The following is a 21,553-nucleotide window of genomic DNA, read 5'->3' on the forward strand; positions in this document are numbered from 1 at the left end:
GAGGTTCGGGCTATCGACTGCTAGGCCGTTTCATCCCGAAATCATTCAGTTTTGAACCTTAAATAAATCATTTGTTTATAAAAGTACACTTGATTAGGGCGATGGAGTACCAAAATTCTTAAATCACCTTATACACAAACTGTACACCTAATATAACTGAGCGGCGTTGAATTACCAAGGATTTCTCCGTCAGCACTCACAATACATCCATTTTTTGTAACATAACGACGTATTAAATCCATTAGATTTCTTGGTCCGATTTACCAAATAACCAAATAATAAAAAAGTCAGTGCGTAGTTGTTAATTCTTATTTATAATATACGTCGTTATCTTTGTGTAAGGTATTGGTCGAGATAAAAAAATGTCACGAGCCGGATTCGAACCCACGACCTTCGGCTAAATACGTGGGTCGAGATGGGAAGTTGGTGTCCGAGTGGATAGAAGTCACGATAGCTCAAGTGGTAGAGCAGCGGCGTATTTAGCCGAAGGTCGTAGGTTCGAATCCCGCTCGTGACATTTTTTTATCTCGACCAATACCTTACACAAAGATAACGACGTATATTATAAATAAGAATTAACAACTACGCAAGGCTCGTTGACGTTGTCAAGGTTAATTTCCATATATTTGTTGACCCTCCTATTCGTTCTCTATTAGGGATCAAGGAATTTCACTCTTGAATTTTATGGGGCTAAACAATCGATTTTTCCAGCCCATTTGTTCAATTTCAATTTAAACAAAAAATAATGGTGAAAAACGATTTCGACTGGTTAAAAATGCGTAGGCTTAATGTTTTTCTTTATTGTACATTAAGTACTGAAAAATAAAAATCTTTATGGGGCGTCGGTCCGCACAACGGTTAAGGCGTTGACACAGCGCTTATCAAAAAGTAAGGTAAAGGTCCCGGGTTCGAATCCAGCGGCCCTGCATTCAAACCGATATACTTCAAATGGACATTTTTCAACCCCGAGGGTCGATATGACTTCTGCTGTTGCGATCGTTCGTGAAGTAGTGATAATTATCTAAACATTAACGAATTAATCATTAGGAATTTCATTACATCTTTCATTTACCAAGAAAATGACTTGGGATATGGTCAAGTTGAGTATTTTGCCATAAAGGCCAGTATTTGTTTTATATTTTTTTGTCTGTTTAAAAGTTTGCGTGAAATAAAACACATTATTTATTAAATGTGGAAACAATTTTGTCTAATTGTGTGATTTACTTATTGTAAAAATGTTTAAAAAAATTTAAATAGTATTATTACTATGCTATATACAACATTAAGGAATAAACCCGTGAGTTTTATGAATAGGCAATAAACTTCGCTCTTGGGTTGTAAAATGAAAGAGGCAATTAGAACCGAAAGTACGTTCGCCTTATATATTTGCCGTAGGGTCAAATGATATCCAGACCAGACCACTTTCCAATGTTTATGCTAAAGAACTATCTTAAATTTAATGTTTAAATTAGTAGATCGAGCGGTCCAGACTTTCACGCGGCAAAACCTAGTAAATCCACATAACGTATAAGGACTCGTGCTTTGTAATTCTGGCACTCGTTTGTAATATCGTGAGGACTTGTAGTGGAATTAGCCGGAGAAAAATTAAAGCATTGGCCAACGTGATGAATGTCGTTATGCTGTTCTAACCGGTTAGCATCATACATAGATGCCGGAAAATGACGGGTTGAAGTGTGACGCAACGGCGCTTAGAAATATGCCAGTGCTAATCAGTGATAAAAAGTGGTTGGTTAAACTATTTTCGCATTTGTTTTTTGCGTACTTGTATCTACCGTAGTGAAAAACACAATCGCTTCCAATTTAAGAAAAAAATATCAGCTTGCTTACCGGTAAATCGAGGATGTCCATTAAGCCAAACTTTGCGGCGCCTTTCCGCAACTTGCACAGCTCGACGAAATCGTCATCACCCTTGGATTTTTCTCTTATCGTCCTGTAATGAAAATTAAAAAGTTAAAACACCGAAAGATGTGTTAAAATAGTTATAAAATAATCTAACATACCTAGCTACTATACCCTTTGGACATGACATGAATGGTAGGAGGTAAGAAATTTGTCAAGAAAATGGGTCAGATACAACAAATATATTTGAAAAATGTGCTTTTTGAAATATATGAGATAACAGATGTGCAGTTAACAAATAATGAAAGGGCAAGTGTGTGTAAAATGACAGGATAAGATGAAAGAGAGAGATGGAGGGAGTGAGTGTAAAAGGGAATAGCGTAAGGATGAGAGAAGAGGTAGAGAAAGAGAAAAAAGAGAGAGAGTGAGAGAGTGTGTGTAAGATAGAGAAAGAAAAGAAAAATAATATACCATACAATTGACGAATAATGAAAAAGAAAGAGGTTGGAAATGACAGGACGAGAAAGAACGAGAGAAAGAGGAAAGACAAGAAGAAAGAAAATGACATTGTGCGAGAAACAACCGATAAATAAATAAAAGGTAGCTAGAACAGAGGAAGAGAGGTAGTCTGAATGAAAGAATATCGCGTTATTTAAAAAATGTGGGAAATTCAGGTCACGAACGCCCTCTCTTACACTTAACCAGAAAGGGATGGAGAAAGAAAGAAAGAGCAAGTTACAAACAGAAAGAAACAGACAATAATGATGGGGAGGGTTGAGAGAAAAAGAGAGACAATAGTCAAAGATAGGAAGAAAGAAATAATTACCACAAAGAAGAATGGGAAAAAGGGAGCAAGTTAAAAACAGAAAAAAGACAATGACTGGAAGGAATTGCAGAGAAAAATAGAAAGTAGACAATGATAGAAAGAAAAAATATTAAAGACAAAAATGATGAGAGAGAGATAGAGACAGAGAGAGAGAAAGAGAGCATGTCAAGCACAAAAAGAAAGAAACAATATTGACAGGAAGTGATGAGGAGGAAAAATAAAGTAGTCAAAGATAGAAAGAAATAGACAATAAAGCCAAATGGGACGAACGAGAGAGAGAGAAAAGAAGAAAGTGCATGTTAACGACTGAAAGAAAGATGCAAGACAACAGAAAGAGATAGGTAGATAGATAGATAGATAGATAGATAGATAGATAGATAGATAGATAGATAGAGATAGAGAGAGAGAGAGAGAGAAAGAGAGCAAGTTAAACACAGAAAGAAAGAAACAATATTGACAGGAAGGGATGAGGAGAAAAAAATAAAGTAGTCAAAGATAGAAAGAAATAGACAATAAAGGCAAATGGGACAAAATAGAGAGAGAGAGAGAGAGAGAGAGGAGGGAGAGTGAGAGAAAGAGAAAGGAAGAAAGTGCATGTTAACGACTGAAAGAAAGATGAAATAAAGACGCAGACAACAGAGAGAGGTACTGACAGATTGATAGAGAGAGAGAGAGAGAGAGAGAGAGAGAGAGAGAGAGAGAGAGAGAGAGAGAGAGAGAGAGAGAAATAGAGAGGGAGCGTAAAGAGGAAGAAGAACGAATCAAATGATAGTAGGAGAGATAGGGAGAACGGAAGAGAGTTGAAAAGAGATGGAAATATGAATCTGTATTGCATGTGCGATAGATCAATTTCATAATCAGAAGGAATAATAGAGTAAGAAGTGAGAAAAAAGCACATATGCCATCAAGGAAATGGATGAATAAAAAACGCAAGGGAAATAGATGGATAAAGAACGCAATGGATAAAGAAATAGCCGTGTTTTATTTAAAAACTTCCTTTAAAGTGATGGCTGTGCTTTTAATTGACTGGCAGGACGCAATAATCAAATGAAATATTCCTAACATTTTAGATTTTATTTCATACGATTTCATATCGCAATTAAAAGATAAATGTTGAGCTATAAACAAAAAATAGTTCGTATACTTACTGTCTCGCACTTCTGTATGTGCTTTGATAAATTTCGTACTGCCCCCAAAATTTCTCATCGAAGATGTTTCCTGTAAACAAAAATACATTGTACTATTAGAATAATATTGACATGCATGAGGAAAAATAAGCAACTGAGCCCAATAAAATTTTATTTGTCCTGTGACAAATTTGGGCAAATACTAGGTATTACTAGGTAAAGAAAAGGTAAAACAAAGGGTAAAAATAACAAAATTAGTGACATTAAATCGGTAAAAATGTATGAAAACTATTTGGTTTTGTAGGAAGTGATTTCAAATCGGTCAGAACTGCTGCGTACGTCGAGATAAACCGCCGCTAATCTATCCTCGTGGCGTCCCCATGACATCTTTATCAATCCGGTACAATTTGTTGCTCCAGGACGTTTACCCCATCCCTTCTGATTTATTGGGAATGACACCAGTTGGGCGGAAAATAAAATTTTATATCCATTAGTCAGTTTGTACTTCTTTTTAAAAAATAAATACACGATTTTTTTTCTCTTTCTCGCTGTGGCATGGAAATAATGGAAATATATTGGGCCGTTGATCAGAGATTCAATTACCGGTGACCGTTTTCAGGCCGTTAAATTAAAACGCAGGACTTTCCGTTTCAGCCTTTGTCCGTTTTTATTTTATTTGTGCCCCCTGCCCGCTGTTTGGAGAAAGGCCAGCAGTAAATCAGCCCGGGAGGCAGAGAAGCGTATAAGTCCTGGGCTCGTAAGAGATTTGACGTCGGTGGTTGTTAATTAAGTCCGGGACCAAAGGGTGGGAGAAAGCGAGAAAGCAGACGGCGGGGCGCCCGAATGTTAAAATTCTGATAAAATTGCTCAAGGGAAGTGAATCCAGAAATTTGGTTCTTCTTCATCAGCGGGCCAGATGTTCTTTACCCTAGTCTCCTGTTTAAGTTGAAAAACCTATTCGTTTTACCATATAGATAATGATGGAACATTGTGGACATATCAGTTTAGTAGGTATAATTGATATTTAAATTTGAAATTTATACATATTAATTCGCAAAACCTCTTGTTGTGGGGTTGCAAATATTTAATTAGCTGTGTGCTTTTTAAATAAAAAAATCAATACTTAATTTCAAATTCTGGACAGCTTAATTTTGCTTTTAGGCAACGGATAATTTTATTTTCATAAAGTATGTGTCCATGTGGAAAGTAATAATTTCATATTTTGAGATAAAGATAGAGAAAAATATAATCTAAAATAATGCAAACAAATGAAAAGGAATGGCTTAAAGAGAAGGTAAGGGAGAAAGAGTATGTGTGTTTGTGAGAGGGAGGGGGAGAGAGAGAGTGAGAGAAACAAAGAGAGATTAAAAAGAGAGAAGGAAATCAGAATAAAGCGAGGGTGATAGCATAAATGAAAATGAGTATGGGAAAGCGATAACAAGATAAATAAATCATGGCAAAATTAAATAAAACTTGAAAAAAAGATGAAAAAGAATAAGAGAAAGGATAAAAAGAAAAACAGAAAGAGGGGGTAAAATGAGGATGAATGAGTGAGAGAGATAAAGGGAAAGAAGAAATAATGTTGTTAACAGAATGAGTGAAAGGGAGGGAAGGAAGAGAGAGAAAGAAAGGTATGAAGACAGAGAGAGTACATGAGAATGTTAAGAAAGAAGAGAAGGAAAATGGAATAGAGGAAATAAAAAATAAAAAAAATGAGAGGACGAAAAGATATTTTTATTTATAATCCCAGAGATTTGGTCCACTTTGACCCTTCTTATATCAAACGAGAGAGAAAGAGATAGAGATTGAAGGTGGATGAGTGAGAGACAAAGGGAAGATCATACTGATTGATAGTAGGAGTGAAAGTGAGAGAGAGAAGAAAGATGGACAAAAAGAAGGAAAGAGTAATTGAGGGGAGAGGAAGGAAAGTAAGGGGGAGCAATAAAGAAAAAATAATGAGAGAGAGTGAGAGAAAGAGAGAAAGAGAGAGATAGGGAGGGAGAAAGAGAGAGAGAGAGAGAGAGAGAGAGAGAGAGAGAGAGATTGAAGGAGGATTAGTGAGAGACAAAGGGAAGATCATAGAGATTGATAGTAGGAGTGAAAGTGAGAGAGAGAGAAGAACGTTGGAAAAAAATAAGGAAAGAGTAATTGAGGGGAGAGGAAGGAAAGTAAGGGGGAGCAATAAAGAAAAAATAATGAGAGAGAGAGAGAGAGATAGAGATTGAAGGAGGATGAATGAGAGACAAAGGGAAGATCATAGAGACTGATAGTAGGAGTGAAAGTGAGAGAGGGAAGAAAGATGGAAAAAAGAAGGAAAGAGTAATTGAGGGGTGAGGAAAAACAGTAAGGGGGAGCAATAAAGAAAAAATAATGAGAGAGAGTGAGAGTGAGAGAACGAGAGAGAGAGAGGGAGAGAGAGAATGGTAAAGATTTTGTGTTTGCCATCAGTGTGTGTTTATAAGAGGAGAGTAAAAATTTGTCAAATCAAAATATAAGTTCTAAACAATATTAATGAAAATTTTCTTTTTCTCGTCATATTGGACAACAGCTGCAAAGTAAACAAAATACGTTTAATCTGAAGGAGGAAGGATTTCGTAATATTGGTTTTGCGGTTTTGCCCCCAATTTCTTTAGTATCTCCAGGAGCCGAGGTTAATTTTCTTTTTCTTTCACCGGTAATCTGCGGTATTCGGAAGCTTCACATGGCAAGTGCGTTGAACCGCGTACATCTGAGCGTTGGCCCATCCGAAGAAGACTCCTCTGTCGCAACCCCACGAAACGGAAAGTTGCACCGTGTGTGCCTGGCCATTACAAAGTTCATAGTTGAAGACCCGTGTTTGCACATTCGCAACACAAGGCCGCGCCCGGCACGACATTCGCGACACGTACGAATCACTTAGGTCTAATGGACCGAGGTCGGTACAGCATGAAAACCCAATTGACCGAAATTCCAATTAATTTGTATCCCGTAGAGTGAGGGAGATAAAGAATGTAGTAACGTGCAACTTACCTATCGTATCTATCATATCTGTTCCCGTCTTCCAATTGTCCAACAGCTCTTTCATCTGAAAACAAAGCGGCATTAATTAATCATCATCGTCGTGATTACTTGCAGTTCCGTTACGCTTCATTCTTTTGATCAGTGAAGCCTCAACATACAAGGGATTAATCTCGCCTTAACATTAGGTACATATCTTGAAAGGTGAACGTCTTGAGATAAACAATACGAAACTCACAACTCAATTGATCAATTTTGTTTGAAAATACATAATCAATTTGAATGTAATTAGTTTTCAAAAGTGTCTTCTTTTATTGAACTAAATATTATTTTAAAAAACATTATGTTAATTCTGTTTTTATAGAGATTGTAATCTTGATTGTTTTCGATAGTATGTAAAATTTAGTTTTCAGTATTAGAAATATCGACCACGCTTTCACTCACGACCATTCTGAATCAAGGTAATGTAGTCCTTGGCAATGTTGGAACTGAGTCGGTCTTCAAGAAAATTTAAGATCGCCTGTAACTTAAATATATCAGATTGTTTTGCCCTGATCATGACCTTGAAATAGGTCGAAGCTTGGCAGTAAAAGTGAATTTGCTTTCTTCTTTAAGACCACACCTTGATCCAGAGTGTTCGTGGTTTTAAGTAGCAAAGAGATCTCGAGGCCATCTATGATTAAGACAACGTGGCGGGTTCTCGGGATGGGAATTGTTGAGATGGCTCGAACAGTAAGGTTGGGAACGATTGAGAAGTTGGTGTGAAACTTCTGGAATCAGTTCATCGACAAGAAGGATGTTAAGGTCGTTGTGGGTAGTGAGGTTAGTGAGTTAAATAAAGAGTTAGATAGGATAGATAGATACTGTTAGTTAGTAAGGAGCTTTGACGATTTGTCTATGGCATTTTGATGGGATGGACTGGATGCGATGGATCCCACAGTCCCACTAGATTCAAAGGGGTCGCATTAAGGTTAGTTTAGATTGAGAATGGATTTCAGCCCTAGAAGTCTTCCTAGTTGTCCAAGTCTTCTTTTAAGTTGTCTCTTAAGACTTATGTGGTAATTATACTTCAGTCAGTCTGCTATCTATTTATAGTCCTATGCATTTGACTAGAATGGAAGTCGGAATTTCTTTGTTTGTTGGTGTACTATGGAGGGCAAGGCTATTTATTTTCCTCCCAATATGAAGGTACACTAAGTGCAATTTTCTTCATTCAGTCTTGTCTTCCATTTTTGGCAGTAGTCCGATAAGCTCGAGGATGACTTGGTTCAGAGAACAAAATTGCGGTATCGTCCGCGTAGGTAATAATGATGGTCAACAGAAGTATAAATGATAAAAGGATGAGACCAAAAATGCTTCCTTGTGGGGCGCTGGCTTGTTTTTGTTTGACTTCTAAAACCTCATTGCCGCACATCACTCTGATGCAGCGGTCGGTTAGAAAGGATTTCAGGATAAGATAATAAGAAGTGGGTAGGAAGCGTTTAAGTTTATAAAGCACGACCGGGTTCCAAATCCCATCAAAAGCTCGTGCTGCATCTATGAAGGCACCCAACCAAACTTTTAATTCTCTAGAGCACTAGAGAGTCCGCAACTCTCAAACCTTGTTGGATCGTGGAATGATGAAGACGAAATCCTAGGGAAGGAATGATTTTATGAGTATCTACGATGGATATTAAACTCTTCCACAGGAGTCTTTCAAAGATTTTAAACTTTAAAGAATGTTGATGGGTCTGTAAGAGGATAGGATAAGAAAATTTAAAAAAATATTGGTAAATTTTTTCGGTATTGGTTATTAGTTATTGTACTCGATTGTACAACATCTTACTTAACATAGATAAATTAAGTCTCAAACTTAATCATTTTTAATGTTAGGACGATTCCAAAACTATACGAATTTCTAGGTCTTCATTATATCTAACCTTAGTAGGTCTAATCAACAACATTAAATTAAGGTTTTTCATCTTATTTTTAATTATCTACTACATCCATATTTTATTGAATGCACATTGTTTTTTCCAAGTTTCATCATCGGTTAGAGCTAAAGAAACAATGAAATCTCCAGAAAAAGGAATCATTGTTTTCACTAGCAATAATTAATTTTTATGATAAAATCAAACATTATTATTTCTTTATAAGCATCGATTCTTTTGTGAGTTGGCTAGGTAGCTTGTTTTTTATATTTATTTTGATTTCACATTGAGTACGTGTCTTGGTTTGTTTTTTGTCAGAAGCCACTCACCGTGAAGGTCTCTTAACAGTAATGATAAAGCACAAGACATGAACTTCAGAAAAGGTGTAATCTTCCTTTCAATAGGACCTCACCTTATCTGCGAATTCTGCAACAGGCGTATTTATCCCAAAGAACCGTATTTTCACAACTTTCTAAAGGACTCATTAACAGAGCACGACACGGTAAAACTGGATGCGCAGAACATTCGAAGAGGTACAATGGGTCTTATGATTATCATGTAAATATATCCTTGACATATCTGTTATCTTTGCACAGGAAATTCTTACTTATTGCTTAACTTCTCTTGACACAAATCTTAACGGTGAAATATTGACGACGTCGATAAAATATGCCAGAATGACTGTACAATTCTATCTTCAAGCATTGAAATACAGTTTCAAAACTTGTGAAGATTTATGGAAAACTTGAAATGAAACCTTGAATTATGGTGGTCCCTTACCTTGGCCGCCGCTGAATTGCATGTTTCGGCGAGGGCTGTGATGGGCTGGCAAATCTTTGAAAAGTCCTGCGGAGAAAGGACGCCCAGCTGTGTCAACGGTGATCCATACAGCGGGACGCAGGATCGCAACCTGGCGACGTGTCTTATCTCTGCGAGAGCCCAATCGGCGCACAGATCGCGGATAGAGTCGCCTGCAAACGTTAAAAAAAGAAACAAACATTAGTATAGCTTTCTGGATGCGTGGACAACAGAGCACTAGGGTCAATTATATGAGATCGCTTTATGCTCCAGGAGGCAGACGCATGGAATGAAATAATCCATTCCAAACAATTAGCCAATCAGGGGACGCCGATTTTGATGTTTGCTAATAATTTCTTTTGAGGTTCTGGCAGTTTTAATTAATTCTAAGTAAAAGGTAAAATAATTCAATATCACCCTCCAGTCATAGGAGTCCTATTAACGTTTCTTCGACTATATAAATATTTTTACGCTAATCATGTAATAATATAAAAGCAGTAATAACTATCCGGGAAAAAACATTGAATACATGACCATAGTAGTAGGATTAAGACAGACTTAGGAAAGGAAACTTAAACGAGAGGACGAGTTAAACAATGGTGTAGGGAGTTAGAGGAATTGAAGTTAGAAAGAAAGTAGCAAGAAGAAATAAGAAAGTGAGTGGGAGAAAGTAAGAATTAAAAAAAAAAAAAGAGAGAGAGAGAGAGAGAGAGAGAGAGAGAGAGGTTGTGAGAGAGTAAAACAGAAATAGAGAAGAGTGAAATAGGGGTAACGGACGGAGGGAAGAGATATTTAAATAGGTAGATAAGCAATACATATATATGTAAATGAGTGAGAAGAGTGAGTGAATGAGTGGGTGAGTGAGTGACAGAGGGAGAAAATCATGATGTGAACGTGATAAAGAGAGAGTAACTAAAGCAGGAGAGGGATAAGAGTATTAGAAAAACGGGGTTAAGTTTTTTGTGCATCTGTGTGAACGACGGATGAGCTAGTAATTAGTAAGGGTATAGATGAGGATTGAGGAATACGTAATAGAGAGACGGATAGAGTGCACCTAATCATAGAATAATACAGTATTATTAAAAATATATAAAATATTGTTTGTTGGTTTGGGTACGTGTTTGTATATGTCGATTCATCAGCTCAAATCTAAACACTGTCATCGCGCATTCTTGTCGGCTAGTCTGAAACTTTTCAGTTCTCCACCATCCTACCAGATAGCGAATCACATCGCTTTCTCCAACTTTAGGCGGGATCGAGATGAAAAAATTCGCAAGCTAGACCGCTTGTTTTCCCTGTTGCTTAAACCCGCCGCTTGTTAATTGATACACTATTTTTTTCATAATACAGGGTGTTCTTTTGAACTTTCACATGTTGGCGATTAATTAAGAATTTACGAATATAAGCACGAATATCTTTCGATGGTGGCCTAATCATATGATTCATATCACGAGGTTTTGCTATACAGGGTGTCTTTTTTAGATAGCCCGGCTGAATTTCTCTTGAACCAATGATGTTATAAAAAAAATAAAAATTCGTGTTTACTATTTTTTAGCCTAGTTTCAAATTTTTACCTTCTTTTGGAGAAAAATTATACTGAGTACCTTAAGCCTAGTTCAACTTCAAAATTTCGAATACGACGATTACACCCTGACACATTATTTTAAAAGATTTTTTACGCGGAAAAAAACGGTGCAATCGGATTTTAAATTGGTCAAAAAATGAAAAAGTTTGAAAAAACTCTTTTCGTTTGTTTCGTTGTTAATTCGAATAATTCGCTTCTTTTCTAAAGTAAATAAATGCTTTTATTGGTTACATTCTGTTATTGTACATGTATAACCTATTCGTTACATCCAGTATTCCATTCAAAAGGAAGGCCGAAGTGCACATTTTTCCGATCAACAGGGAGTTGTCATTTTACGACTGCTTCATTGATGGTGATGGTACTACGCGCAGTCGAGTTGTACTCCAAGAAATTTTCGGATCGCCCTAATGTAATCCAAAAAACGTTTATTCGTATTCCTCGCAATATGAGATACGGATCAATTCCTACACCAAGAAACCGGCAGCGTAATTTCGAAGAGGAGCTGAATATTTTATCGTATATTCCCGAAATCCGAATTCCTCTCTCCGAAATGTTGGAAGTGTTTTAGGTTTTAGAAAAAATAAAATTACAGGTGTACTCCGGACTTACAATTTTAAGCCGTATTGCTCACATTTTGTCCAGGGACTTTGGACTGTGATTATGACAGGCGTCTAACGTTCCTCGCACAAATGTCGATTTGGGAAGATGAAGAAACCGTTATTCCTCCTTCTTCCATAAGGATTCATGAATACAAGTTCACCTCTAATGGTATGCTTACCGTTGGATTTTTCGAACGTGGGCAGAGGAAAGTCCGAAAATGTCGTACTCTTGCCATCATCAGGTGGTTCAGAGTATCAACGTCTGGCGTGGACTTCTCGAAAATAAATTAATCGTGCCTTATTTATACGAATATAATTTAAATGGTGCTCAGTTCCTCAAATTTTGAGTGAGGTTTTACCAACATTATTAGATGATGTTCCTCTGCAACAACGACAAAGAATGATTCCCCAGATTGATGCACTCAATTCTTTGTAAGTTAGTAGTAAGTTATATTCTTTTGTAAGTTATTTGAATCGTCACTTCCGGGGTAGGTGGATAAGACGTCAAGTTGGCACCTGTTGGCCTCCGCGGTTACCTGATTTAACTCCACTTGACTATTTTCTGTGGGGCAACCTCAATTGAAGAACTGCGGCAAAGGATAGAAAATGCTTGTCAATCCATCTCCCCTGACTCTAACGCTCTGAGCACCGGTAAAGAGGGGTTAAAAAGAGCAAATCTGTGCATCTTTACACAAGGTTCGAACATGAAATTCGATTAATAAATAGCAAACCAAATGATCGGGATTTTTTTTCAAAATTTTAGCCATAACTTTGAAAGGAAAAAGTATAGCAGAGTTTGGTGGTGTATTGGTGGACTTGCGTTGTAGGGTACCCATTATTCTTGAACATACGAACAATTTTTCTTTTATTTTCTGAGAAAAATTGAGGGTCATTTAATATAAAAGCACAGTCGATGAGGTTAAAAGCCACTGTAAAAGCCAACGGCAGAGGTTATATCAACCCTCGGGTGCCGATGTTTTTAAAAAAATTAATCTTAATTTGAAATTATTGTAATGATGAGAAATGTAACATTTATTTATGTTATTTAATATTTATTTATATTTCTCCTCCGAAGAACCGTGAAGAAGGTTTAATGAAAAGCAGAATGCTTAGCAAAAAACAAATTTGTATATTTCATTTTGGACTACGTACATGATTCGAATCATAAATTTATTAAAAATATTTCGATGGTAACACGTAAACAGACATATATACACTATTATATTTATTTTGAGTTGATGCACAATTTTTCACTCTTTATGTAAAAACGTTATATAATTTTCTTATTATATTTTATTGTTTGTCTGTTGTATTTAAATACAAATAAAAATGGCAGAAAGGCGTTTTTAATCAATGCCTTTTATTGCTTATATTAGTAATATTGTGGTTTGATGAATTTTTTCTATTTTATATCGTTATTTTATAGTATTTTTTATAATATACTATAAAAAATTTATANAATATAATTATATTACATTTTTTATTATTACTATTACACCCAATAATCTCACTAGGCATTCAGTACTAGGTACGCAGGAAGTTGACACAAATATGGCTCTAAAGTCGCCTTAATTCTCGATTATCAAAGAAAAGTTTCAGAAGAGTCGCTAACCTGTTTTTTCAGTCGTGGCCCTGGTTTCGACTATCATAATTTCGGCCTCCAGGAGTGAAACGTCGGCATCCGGATCGACCTCAGCCTGACTTCCAGCGAGGCGAACTTCTGGCCATCCTTCGATTTCGAACTCGGACCCCAGTTTGGCAAGAAGCTGGGAAACTGTCTCAGGTGATTCTCCCTTCAACTGCAAAAAACATCATCATACATTATAGAGCGTAATAAATATAGGAGTTAGTATAAAATACCGATTAGTTACTCGATTTATTAAATTTTCAAGTCTGTCGAGAAAGTTGATATAAAGGCGTTAAGTTAAAGCTGCATAAATGCACATTATTTCAATGAATACATTAAGTTATTTGATACAAATTATTTAAAATAATGCTATTTTATTATAGTGATCTTTAACTGTAGGTACAAAAGAGCTCAAGAAAATAGTGTCAATTTGTTTGCAATGGCCTTTAAACTTCAGCCATGTGAATCTCTTACACTCAATTTTAAATGTGCATTTATTATCATTTATTTTCAGTTTGGTACGCAACGTTCATGAATTAACTTTGATCGTAATTGCTTTTCATCATTTCATGGGCCACTTGAGCGATCTTGATTTCGAACCACTCGTACACCAACTTCCCATCTCAACCCACTTTTCGAATTTTCCCTCCTTTTGGCCATTTTTCAAATGTCGTGTAATCTATTCGATTCTCGGCGACAAATGAAATGCTTTAATGAAGTTGTACTTCATTTTACTTATTAAATCCGTTATATTTCGTGGCCCGATTGCAAAAATGACAAAAAGGAGGGAAAATTCGATAGGTGGGCTGAGATGGGAAGTTGGTGTTGGAATGGATCGAAGTCTCGATAGCTCAAGTAGAAGAGCATTTGCGTGTTTAGCCGAAGGTCGTGGGTTCGAAGCCCACTCGCGACACTAACTTTTTTCATTTTTAACCAATACCTTACATAAAGATTAATTAATGGAAAGAAAAAAGTTTAAAAGCAAACATAAAACAGCAAAATCTCACTGGCATTCTCAACACGGCACGCAAGAATGGCACAATTACACAGAAGACAAACACTTTGAGTGAGTAGAAATACTTTGATTGAATATATAAAAAAAATATTTTGCATTGTATAAATTCACTTTTCAACATCCAAAATGTATTTCTTAAATGTAAACAATGTTTGTAAATCCCAGGTCCTGAAGATGATCTCAATAAAGATAAACAAAATGTTTTTTGAAACCTAGATCACGCCAGACCGCATCTCACGATTTCTGAATAATTATCGATTAACGGTCACTAATCCCCACACATTGTAATTAATATAATAATAAAAATATATATATAGTTAAAAATAAACAACAAAATACAAGGGTACGTTTTTTTATCCTTGATTGTAATATATATTTAATTAACTAACTTTAAATTATTACGCAATCTTTATCAATAAATCAAGAATAAATTAGGCCTGTTGAGAATTTATTATCGGTGCCCTTTATGAAAGTTGATGTATTTCTTGAAGGCCTTTCCCATCTGTGGCCTGTGGTCTTTTTCATAGTGCTAATGCTCATTAAATGGTGTGCTCAATCTCCGATTTGACTTTTACCTTTATATACTAAACCCTGGTCTCATCTAAGTTCTCGGATTTCTTTTGAATCGTGACATTCTTTACACTAGTCTACAATTATTCCAGACTTTTTCTTGCCGCACTAGCCTTGATCATTATTCATTTTCTTCCGACTGGTTTTAATATTTAGTTTTGTTATCAAATATGACGATTTGTTCTATATATATTTTTTCTTCCATTATTAGATAGTCCTAGAATTTATCTGCTCACATTTATCATGAAGACAGTTTTCTTTGAAAGATTATTAATTGTTAAAAATTTATAGTTATTGAAGACTATATCTCAAGTTGATAGTTCATGTCTGCAAAGCTGGCTTATCTCTTGTTAGTTTATTTTGCAGTTTGCAATCAAAACTTAGTACTTTCGTTTGTTTGTTTCTTATGTTTAATGGAAGATCATGTGTTGTATAACAAATCCAGTATATTGTAAACGTTTTACATTTCTCAAGATTGCTTACTTACCTTAAACGAATGTAAGCTACTTTTAAAGATCTATTACTAATATCTCGTTTTCCAACAGGGAAACGATACAAAGTCAGCATTTAGGTGAACATCCGCAATATCGTAACATAAATCAGCCACTATCATAACCAAGTTTACATTATCCTCAAATTTTATGCATTTGAAAATTAATTTTTTTCTGCAGAAGTTTAACATACTCGAGCAATTTCTCGGCTCTTTCGCTGACAATCTTTAAGTGGTCCATTTCCTTTTGAGAATAATATTTTCTTCTTTTAATAATATATTCTCAGCTTTAATCCTATTCTTGTTTTGAAACAAGCTAGGCCAAGTTTAACATCTAGTGATTTATTCAACCTTTGTGTCAGAGAATCTATTAATTCCTCTTTAGACAGGCTGGTGCAAAAATAATGCAGGTTCTGAAAAGACGGTGAAAATTATTTTTAATTTTTACAAAATTAAAAAAAAATATTCACAATATTTCCATCACAATGTAGAAATTTCTGCCAACATGTAGTAAACTCTTTTATTCCGTTGATATAAAAATCTTCATTTCGACTCAAATAATATCTTGGAAAGGGTTTTCGGCTTCACCTTTTTCCCTAAAAATTTTACCTCTTAAGAAGTGTTCAAAATGCCCGAAAAAGTCTGTAGGCGAGGTGTCGGAAGCGTGCGTAAGGTTTCATCAAAATTCTTTAGGTTTTTGCAGGGTCGGCATTAAAACACGTGGCCTGATGTTATCGTAAAGAAAAATCGGCCCCTTACGGTACCAATGCGGGCAAAATCGTTGGAGTTTCCTGTGCATTTTGTCAATTTCTTGACGATATTACTCTGCTATGATAGTTTCACCATAGTTCAGGAAATTACAGTGAACAACCCCACCGGTAGATCATACAGTCACCATAAACATTTTTGTATGCAGATTTGGATAAGAAGTATTTTGGCGCTTCATCCTTGTCCAACCTTGTACGCCTCCTGTAATCGAACAGAATCCATTCCTCGTCGCACGTAATGATTCGATCGAGAAATGGATCATTTTTGTAGCGCAACGTAAGGGACGTTCAAATTCCAAAGCGTCGATTTCTTTGGGCTTCGGTTAGTTCGTGCATACCCACTTGTCGAGCATCTTTACTCTATCAATTTGCTCCAGACGGTGAACAACGGATGAGTGGTCAATAATCCTGCAATTTCCCGTGTTGTGTTTAGGCTGTCCATACTTGGACTCAAAGTTGCACGTCATTGTTGCGGGGCTGAATTCCCTTTGAATCAGGAATTATGGATTCAGCCCCGCAACAGGACCCCTGGTATCTGGAGGGTATTGCGGGTCTACGAGATACAAGATTTTGAGTCCCTTCGAAATGGGATTCATTGATACAATGTTCAGCAGCATTGCAAGTATAGATGCATGTTACCGGGGCAGCCTCCAGTCACCATTCAAACGCCAGAACTGATTTCCTACCCATTTTTCTTCAAAATAAATACGCTAAATTTTGTGTTTTCTTTAAACACCTTCGACGCAACCATTTGCAAAAGCTTTTAAAATCTTTAGGTCTTATCCTTAAAAGTTGACAAATCCCATTCCCCTTCTAGCCTTGATGTGTCCAAAAGATCGCGGCATGTATCATTGTGATTACTAAACTTCTGGATTTCTTTAATTTCTATTTTTAATAAATGTAATAAATACAAAGAAACAACTGAGAGGCCTAACTCTTGAGTCATTTTCTAGGGGACTGCCTCTGTAGTTTAGACTTGTCATATTGTTGCGGGTCAGCCCCTAAACAGGCGCGCAACATTGAATCGGAACCGTTTCCAACAAAGACGCGCTTTGACCCTATTGTGGTCTATCTTTTACGTGAATTGCCTTCAATAAACGTTTTGTGTTGGTCAACGTCCACCACGGAAGACCTACCGCGGACCTTCTCTGGCTTCGAGATCGAAATCTCTGAAACCATCTCTGCATCGTGCAATCGCTAATACTCTCACCAAACTGTATTGATCTTCAGCACGGTTTATGTCGAACTTCGCCCAAGTTTAAATATGGACAAATAAATTTGACGAAAATTTAGTTGGGACATATTTAATTTCCAAGGTCTTCCCTCTTATAAAATTCAATATAAACAAAAATGTTTTGTATAAAAAAAACAATTAAAGTTTTTATTATAATCCATAAATTAGATTTGAGGATTTAGCTTTGTTTAAATGACAAGCACCTGCATTCATTTTGGACCAAATTTAATTTCCAAGATCTTCCCTCTTAGAAAATTCAATATAAACAGAAATGTTTTGTATAAAAAAAACAATTAAAGTATTTATTATAATCCATAAATTAGATTTGAGGATTTAGCTTTGTTTAAATGACAAGCACCTGCATTAATTTTGGACCAACCATACTATTAGCGCTCCTCCACTAGCTCCTCACACAGCTTCGTGTTTTTTCTACACAAATCTTGTATGTTTAATAGACTAAAACGGTTCTAACCTAATGTTTTATTTAAAAATGTTTTTATTTCGCGAAAAAATGAAAAATCACTTCACAATTAATCGAAGTCGCGTTTTGAAGCAGAAAACGACTTATTCTTTGTATAAAATGCTCAAAAATGAATAGGAATAGATTACAAATATCCCTATTCATTTTTCAGCATTTTATACAATTAACCGATATATTTTTGTTAGTTGGATAAAACAAAATAAGAAATACAAACCCAAAACAGACAAATGTTAATACTTTTTCTCGTCTTTTCTCCATTTTGATCCAGCTGTATTCTCTTTAACGATGGAAAGACATCATCTTGAAGCAAAGCGCAATATTATTGTGAGAATGAATCAACGACCGGCAAGTGGATATCGCAGAAGAAGTTGGCGTTTCCCAGGGCGTGATCTCCCGGGCTTTAGCCCGATTCAGGCAGGTTGCCGATAGGAGGCTGGTAGTGGATATCAGCGCATTCCGACGCTAAGGGAGGACAGAACTATTGTCATTGCTGAACGACGGATCCTTTTCCATAGTGCCCGCTAGAAACTAAATGAAGTACAAGACGTTTTGGCAAGGCCTTTATCAACACAAACAATTAGTAATCGTATGCCTCTTTGGGACCTAGAATAAAACACCAGTTTGGAATGCTGTTACGTTTAATGATGAGGCGCGTTTCTGGCTATATAGCGATAGCAGGCGCCGAAGAGTCTACTGAGAACAGGGGACGCGCCCCAGTTCAGCTACCTTCAGTGCAGTTTGGAGGAGGCGGTGTAATGATCTGAGCTAGGATTTACACTGGAAGAAGAACTGGACTCCATATTGTTGAAGGCAACCCGTTGTCTATAAAACTATCAAGGAATACATCCCTTAAACCAGGGATCTCATTGGCAGGGATTTTCGATTTCTGGATGACAATGCCAGACCTCCTAGAGTTGTTCACTAATGTTTAGAAAACCTAGGATTTCCTACTGCTCTTTCCAACAGTGTCTATAGACTTCCATCCCATTGAGCACAGGTGGGAAGCGTTGGAGAGAAGGGTTTCAATCATCATCCGCAGCCAGTTGATCTGTAATAACTGAGTAACTGAGTCCAGCGTTGCAGCATCTTAGGTGTGAAATTCCTTGTGAAATTAGTGATAACCTAATAACATTATGCCTAACACAGGTGCATAGAGGCTTTAGCTAACACAGGACATTATACATGGTCCTTAAGAAAATTATTGTCCTAGAAAAAATTATGGAATAACCATTTATGTTGTTATTTTTCAAAGTCCCTTAATTAATTTTCCTTCTGTAAAAAAAACGTAATATTTATTATAAATTTTAATGCAATTAATAATAAAAATGAAAAAAAAAATGCTAGAAAAAATAAATACTACAAAATGGTCAATATCCCTATTCATTTTTGAGCAGTTTAATTCAGTCCTTAAACCAGAAACCAATTCTAAACAACTTTATAATCACTGTTGATACTGAAACTTTGCAATTTCTTGGAAATTGAAAAAATTATCCACTTAGCAAGGGAAAGTAAAATGAGACACCATCTGTTGTGGAATATCCGCACTTCCAATCCTTTGATGTCTAACGCTCCACGCGTTACTGCCTGGAACCGTTACGGTTCAGTATCTTTTTTAAAATAGTTAAATATATAAATATATAATCACTATATAAATATATAATTTATTATATAAATATGTAATAAACATGCACCATTTTTACAAGTGTTTTGTAAATTTAAAATTTAAAATATAATTGAATATACAATACAAATAGTTAATTGTTAACGCAAATATGTATTACTGTATAGATTTTTCTTTAAACAAGAAACAGAAATAAAACTTTTGTCATTTTAAAAATTCTTAAGAAAATTTGAAACAGTTAGCCCTTCTTACATTGCGATCGCTTCAAAATGACACCGTAGGAAGTCATTAATGGTAATTACTCGAGACCAAGTTAAGTAAATAAGACAAGAATGGGAAAACATTAAAGAAAAAAATTAGCAATTTTCTGGAGACCTTTGTCAACAAATTCTGTTTGCTTGGTTTTGTTTGTCTTTTCCTTATGTGTATCTTTATACTAGGATACGTCAGTAACTTTTCTAGCATGAAATGTTTATTTAAGCAATTATTATCTTTAGTTTACAATTTAACGACTAACAACTTTTTTCTTTTTTTTTGTGGATGTGCGGTTTTGCATTTTTATGTCTTATTGGCAGTGATGGCCAACGGTGGAAATTTGGGAATGTGCATTTCTAACTTATTAAAAAAAATACTAAAATTATGAAATTGTGTATGTACATCCCCAAAAGCGGCTTTGGTTTTACTAATATATCTCCTCAGGGAAAGTTTTTGGGGCACGGTGAGTACTTTTGGTCACATAGAGTCAGCAGCACATCCTTCAGAGGTACACTACTTTTTGTACAATGGCATGATGTAAATGAAATTAAAAAGAAATGAAAGTATTGTTTTCAAAATTTACTCTCATTAATGTAAATATTATAAAATAAAAGGCATTAACAAATTATTACAAAATAGTTAGACTTCTTAATTTAAGGGTATTTATTTCTTGGCTTCCTAAAGAACATGTAGGAATGCCTCTTGATAATTGTGCTTGATGCAACAGTAAGATTTTTTTTCCACTGTTCCAAATTTTTTGGATGATAGAACTGTTTTTAATATATATTTGTTTTGTTTTTCTTTTTGTTTGTATTGAAAGTGAATGTATTTTTTTAGGATGAATGTGTTGGTTGAGAAAGAATATCCGAATATAGAGTATACCACCATCCTGCTCGAGTAAATGTTATGAAGTTATTTCTTAAGAAATAACATTAGTTACAGTTCAATTAATTAAGGGTTTTAGTTGAGATAAAAAAGTCAGTGTCACGAGCGGAATTCGAACCCATGATCTTCGGGTAGATACACCGCTGCTCTACCACTTGAAAATGGAAAAAAGGAGGGAAAATTCAAAAGGAGAGTTGAGATGCGAAGTTAGTGTCCGAGTGGATCGAAGGCACGATAGCTCAAGTGGTATAGCAGCGGCGTATCTAGCCAAAGATCATGGGTTCGAATCCTGCTCGTGACACTGACTTGTTTATCTCAACCAATAACTTATATAAAGATTAATTAATTGAAAGATGTTATTTGCTCAAGTGGACCACAAAACTAGTGAATTTTATGAGTTTAAATGAAGTATACCTTCACTAAAGCTCTCCATGGCCATTTCATTTGTCGCCGAGAATGAAATAGATTACACGACATTTGAAAAATGGAAAAAAGGAAGGAAAATTCAAAGGGGGAGTTGAGATGGGTAGTGTCCGAGTGGATCAAGGTTACGATAGCTCAAGTGGTAGAGAAGCGGCGTATCTAGCCGAAGATCGAGGGTTCGAATCTCGCTCGTGACACTGACTTTTTTATCTCACCTGAAAACCTTAATTAATTGAAAGATATTAATTGGTCAAGCGAAACTATGGAATTGTTGACAGTTTTGGTACTAAGAGTCTAAAATCTGAATGTATTATTCATTGAAAATTCAAAATTATCTATTTACTGTCCATATACCTACATATACATATTTACAAGTTATAAACAAGAATACCAGTAAAAGTACTTTACCTCTCGACTTAAAAAAATAAAGATTATATAATGTCTTACAATTTAAATGTTGGGAAAACTGGACTACAAAAACTC

At 35.7% G+C, this 21,553-nt stretch overlaps 1 protein-coding gene across 1 annotated transcript in view; it reads right to left on the bottom strand.

Annotated features, from left to right (window-relative positions):
* Positions 1 to 21,553, bottom strand: part of LOC106674422 (rho GTPase-activating protein 20-like) — a 424,732-nt gene that overhangs the window by 338,959 nt on the left and 64,220 nt on the right. The window contains exons 2-6 of the mRNA XM_024225142.1: positions 13,315 to 13,501; positions 9,501 to 9,691; positions 6,823 to 6,877; positions 3,835 to 3,904; positions 1,849 to 1,951 (exon numbers count right to left, since the gene is read on the bottom strand). Coding sequence (XP_024080910.1) covers positions 1,849 to 1,951; positions 3,835 to 3,904; positions 6,823 to 6,877; positions 9,501 to 9,691; positions 13,315 to 13,351 — 456 coding nt within the window. The 5' untranslated portion in view covers positions 13,352 to 13,501. The remainder of the gene's footprint in view (positions 1 to 1,848; positions 1,952 to 3,834; positions 3,905 to 6,822; positions 6,878 to 9,500; positions 9,692 to 13,314; positions 13,502 to 21,553) is intronic.

The sequence above is a fragment of the Cimex lectularius genome, unplaced genomic scaffold (genome assembly GCF_000648675.2).
Source record: "Cimex lectularius strain Harlan isolate CLEC.00 unplaced genomic scaffold, Clec_2.1 scaffold24, whole genome shotgun sequence".
In the NCBI taxonomy this organism is placed as follows: domain Eukaryota; kingdom Metazoa; phylum Arthropoda; class Insecta; order Hemiptera; family Cimicidae; genus Cimex; species Cimex lectularius.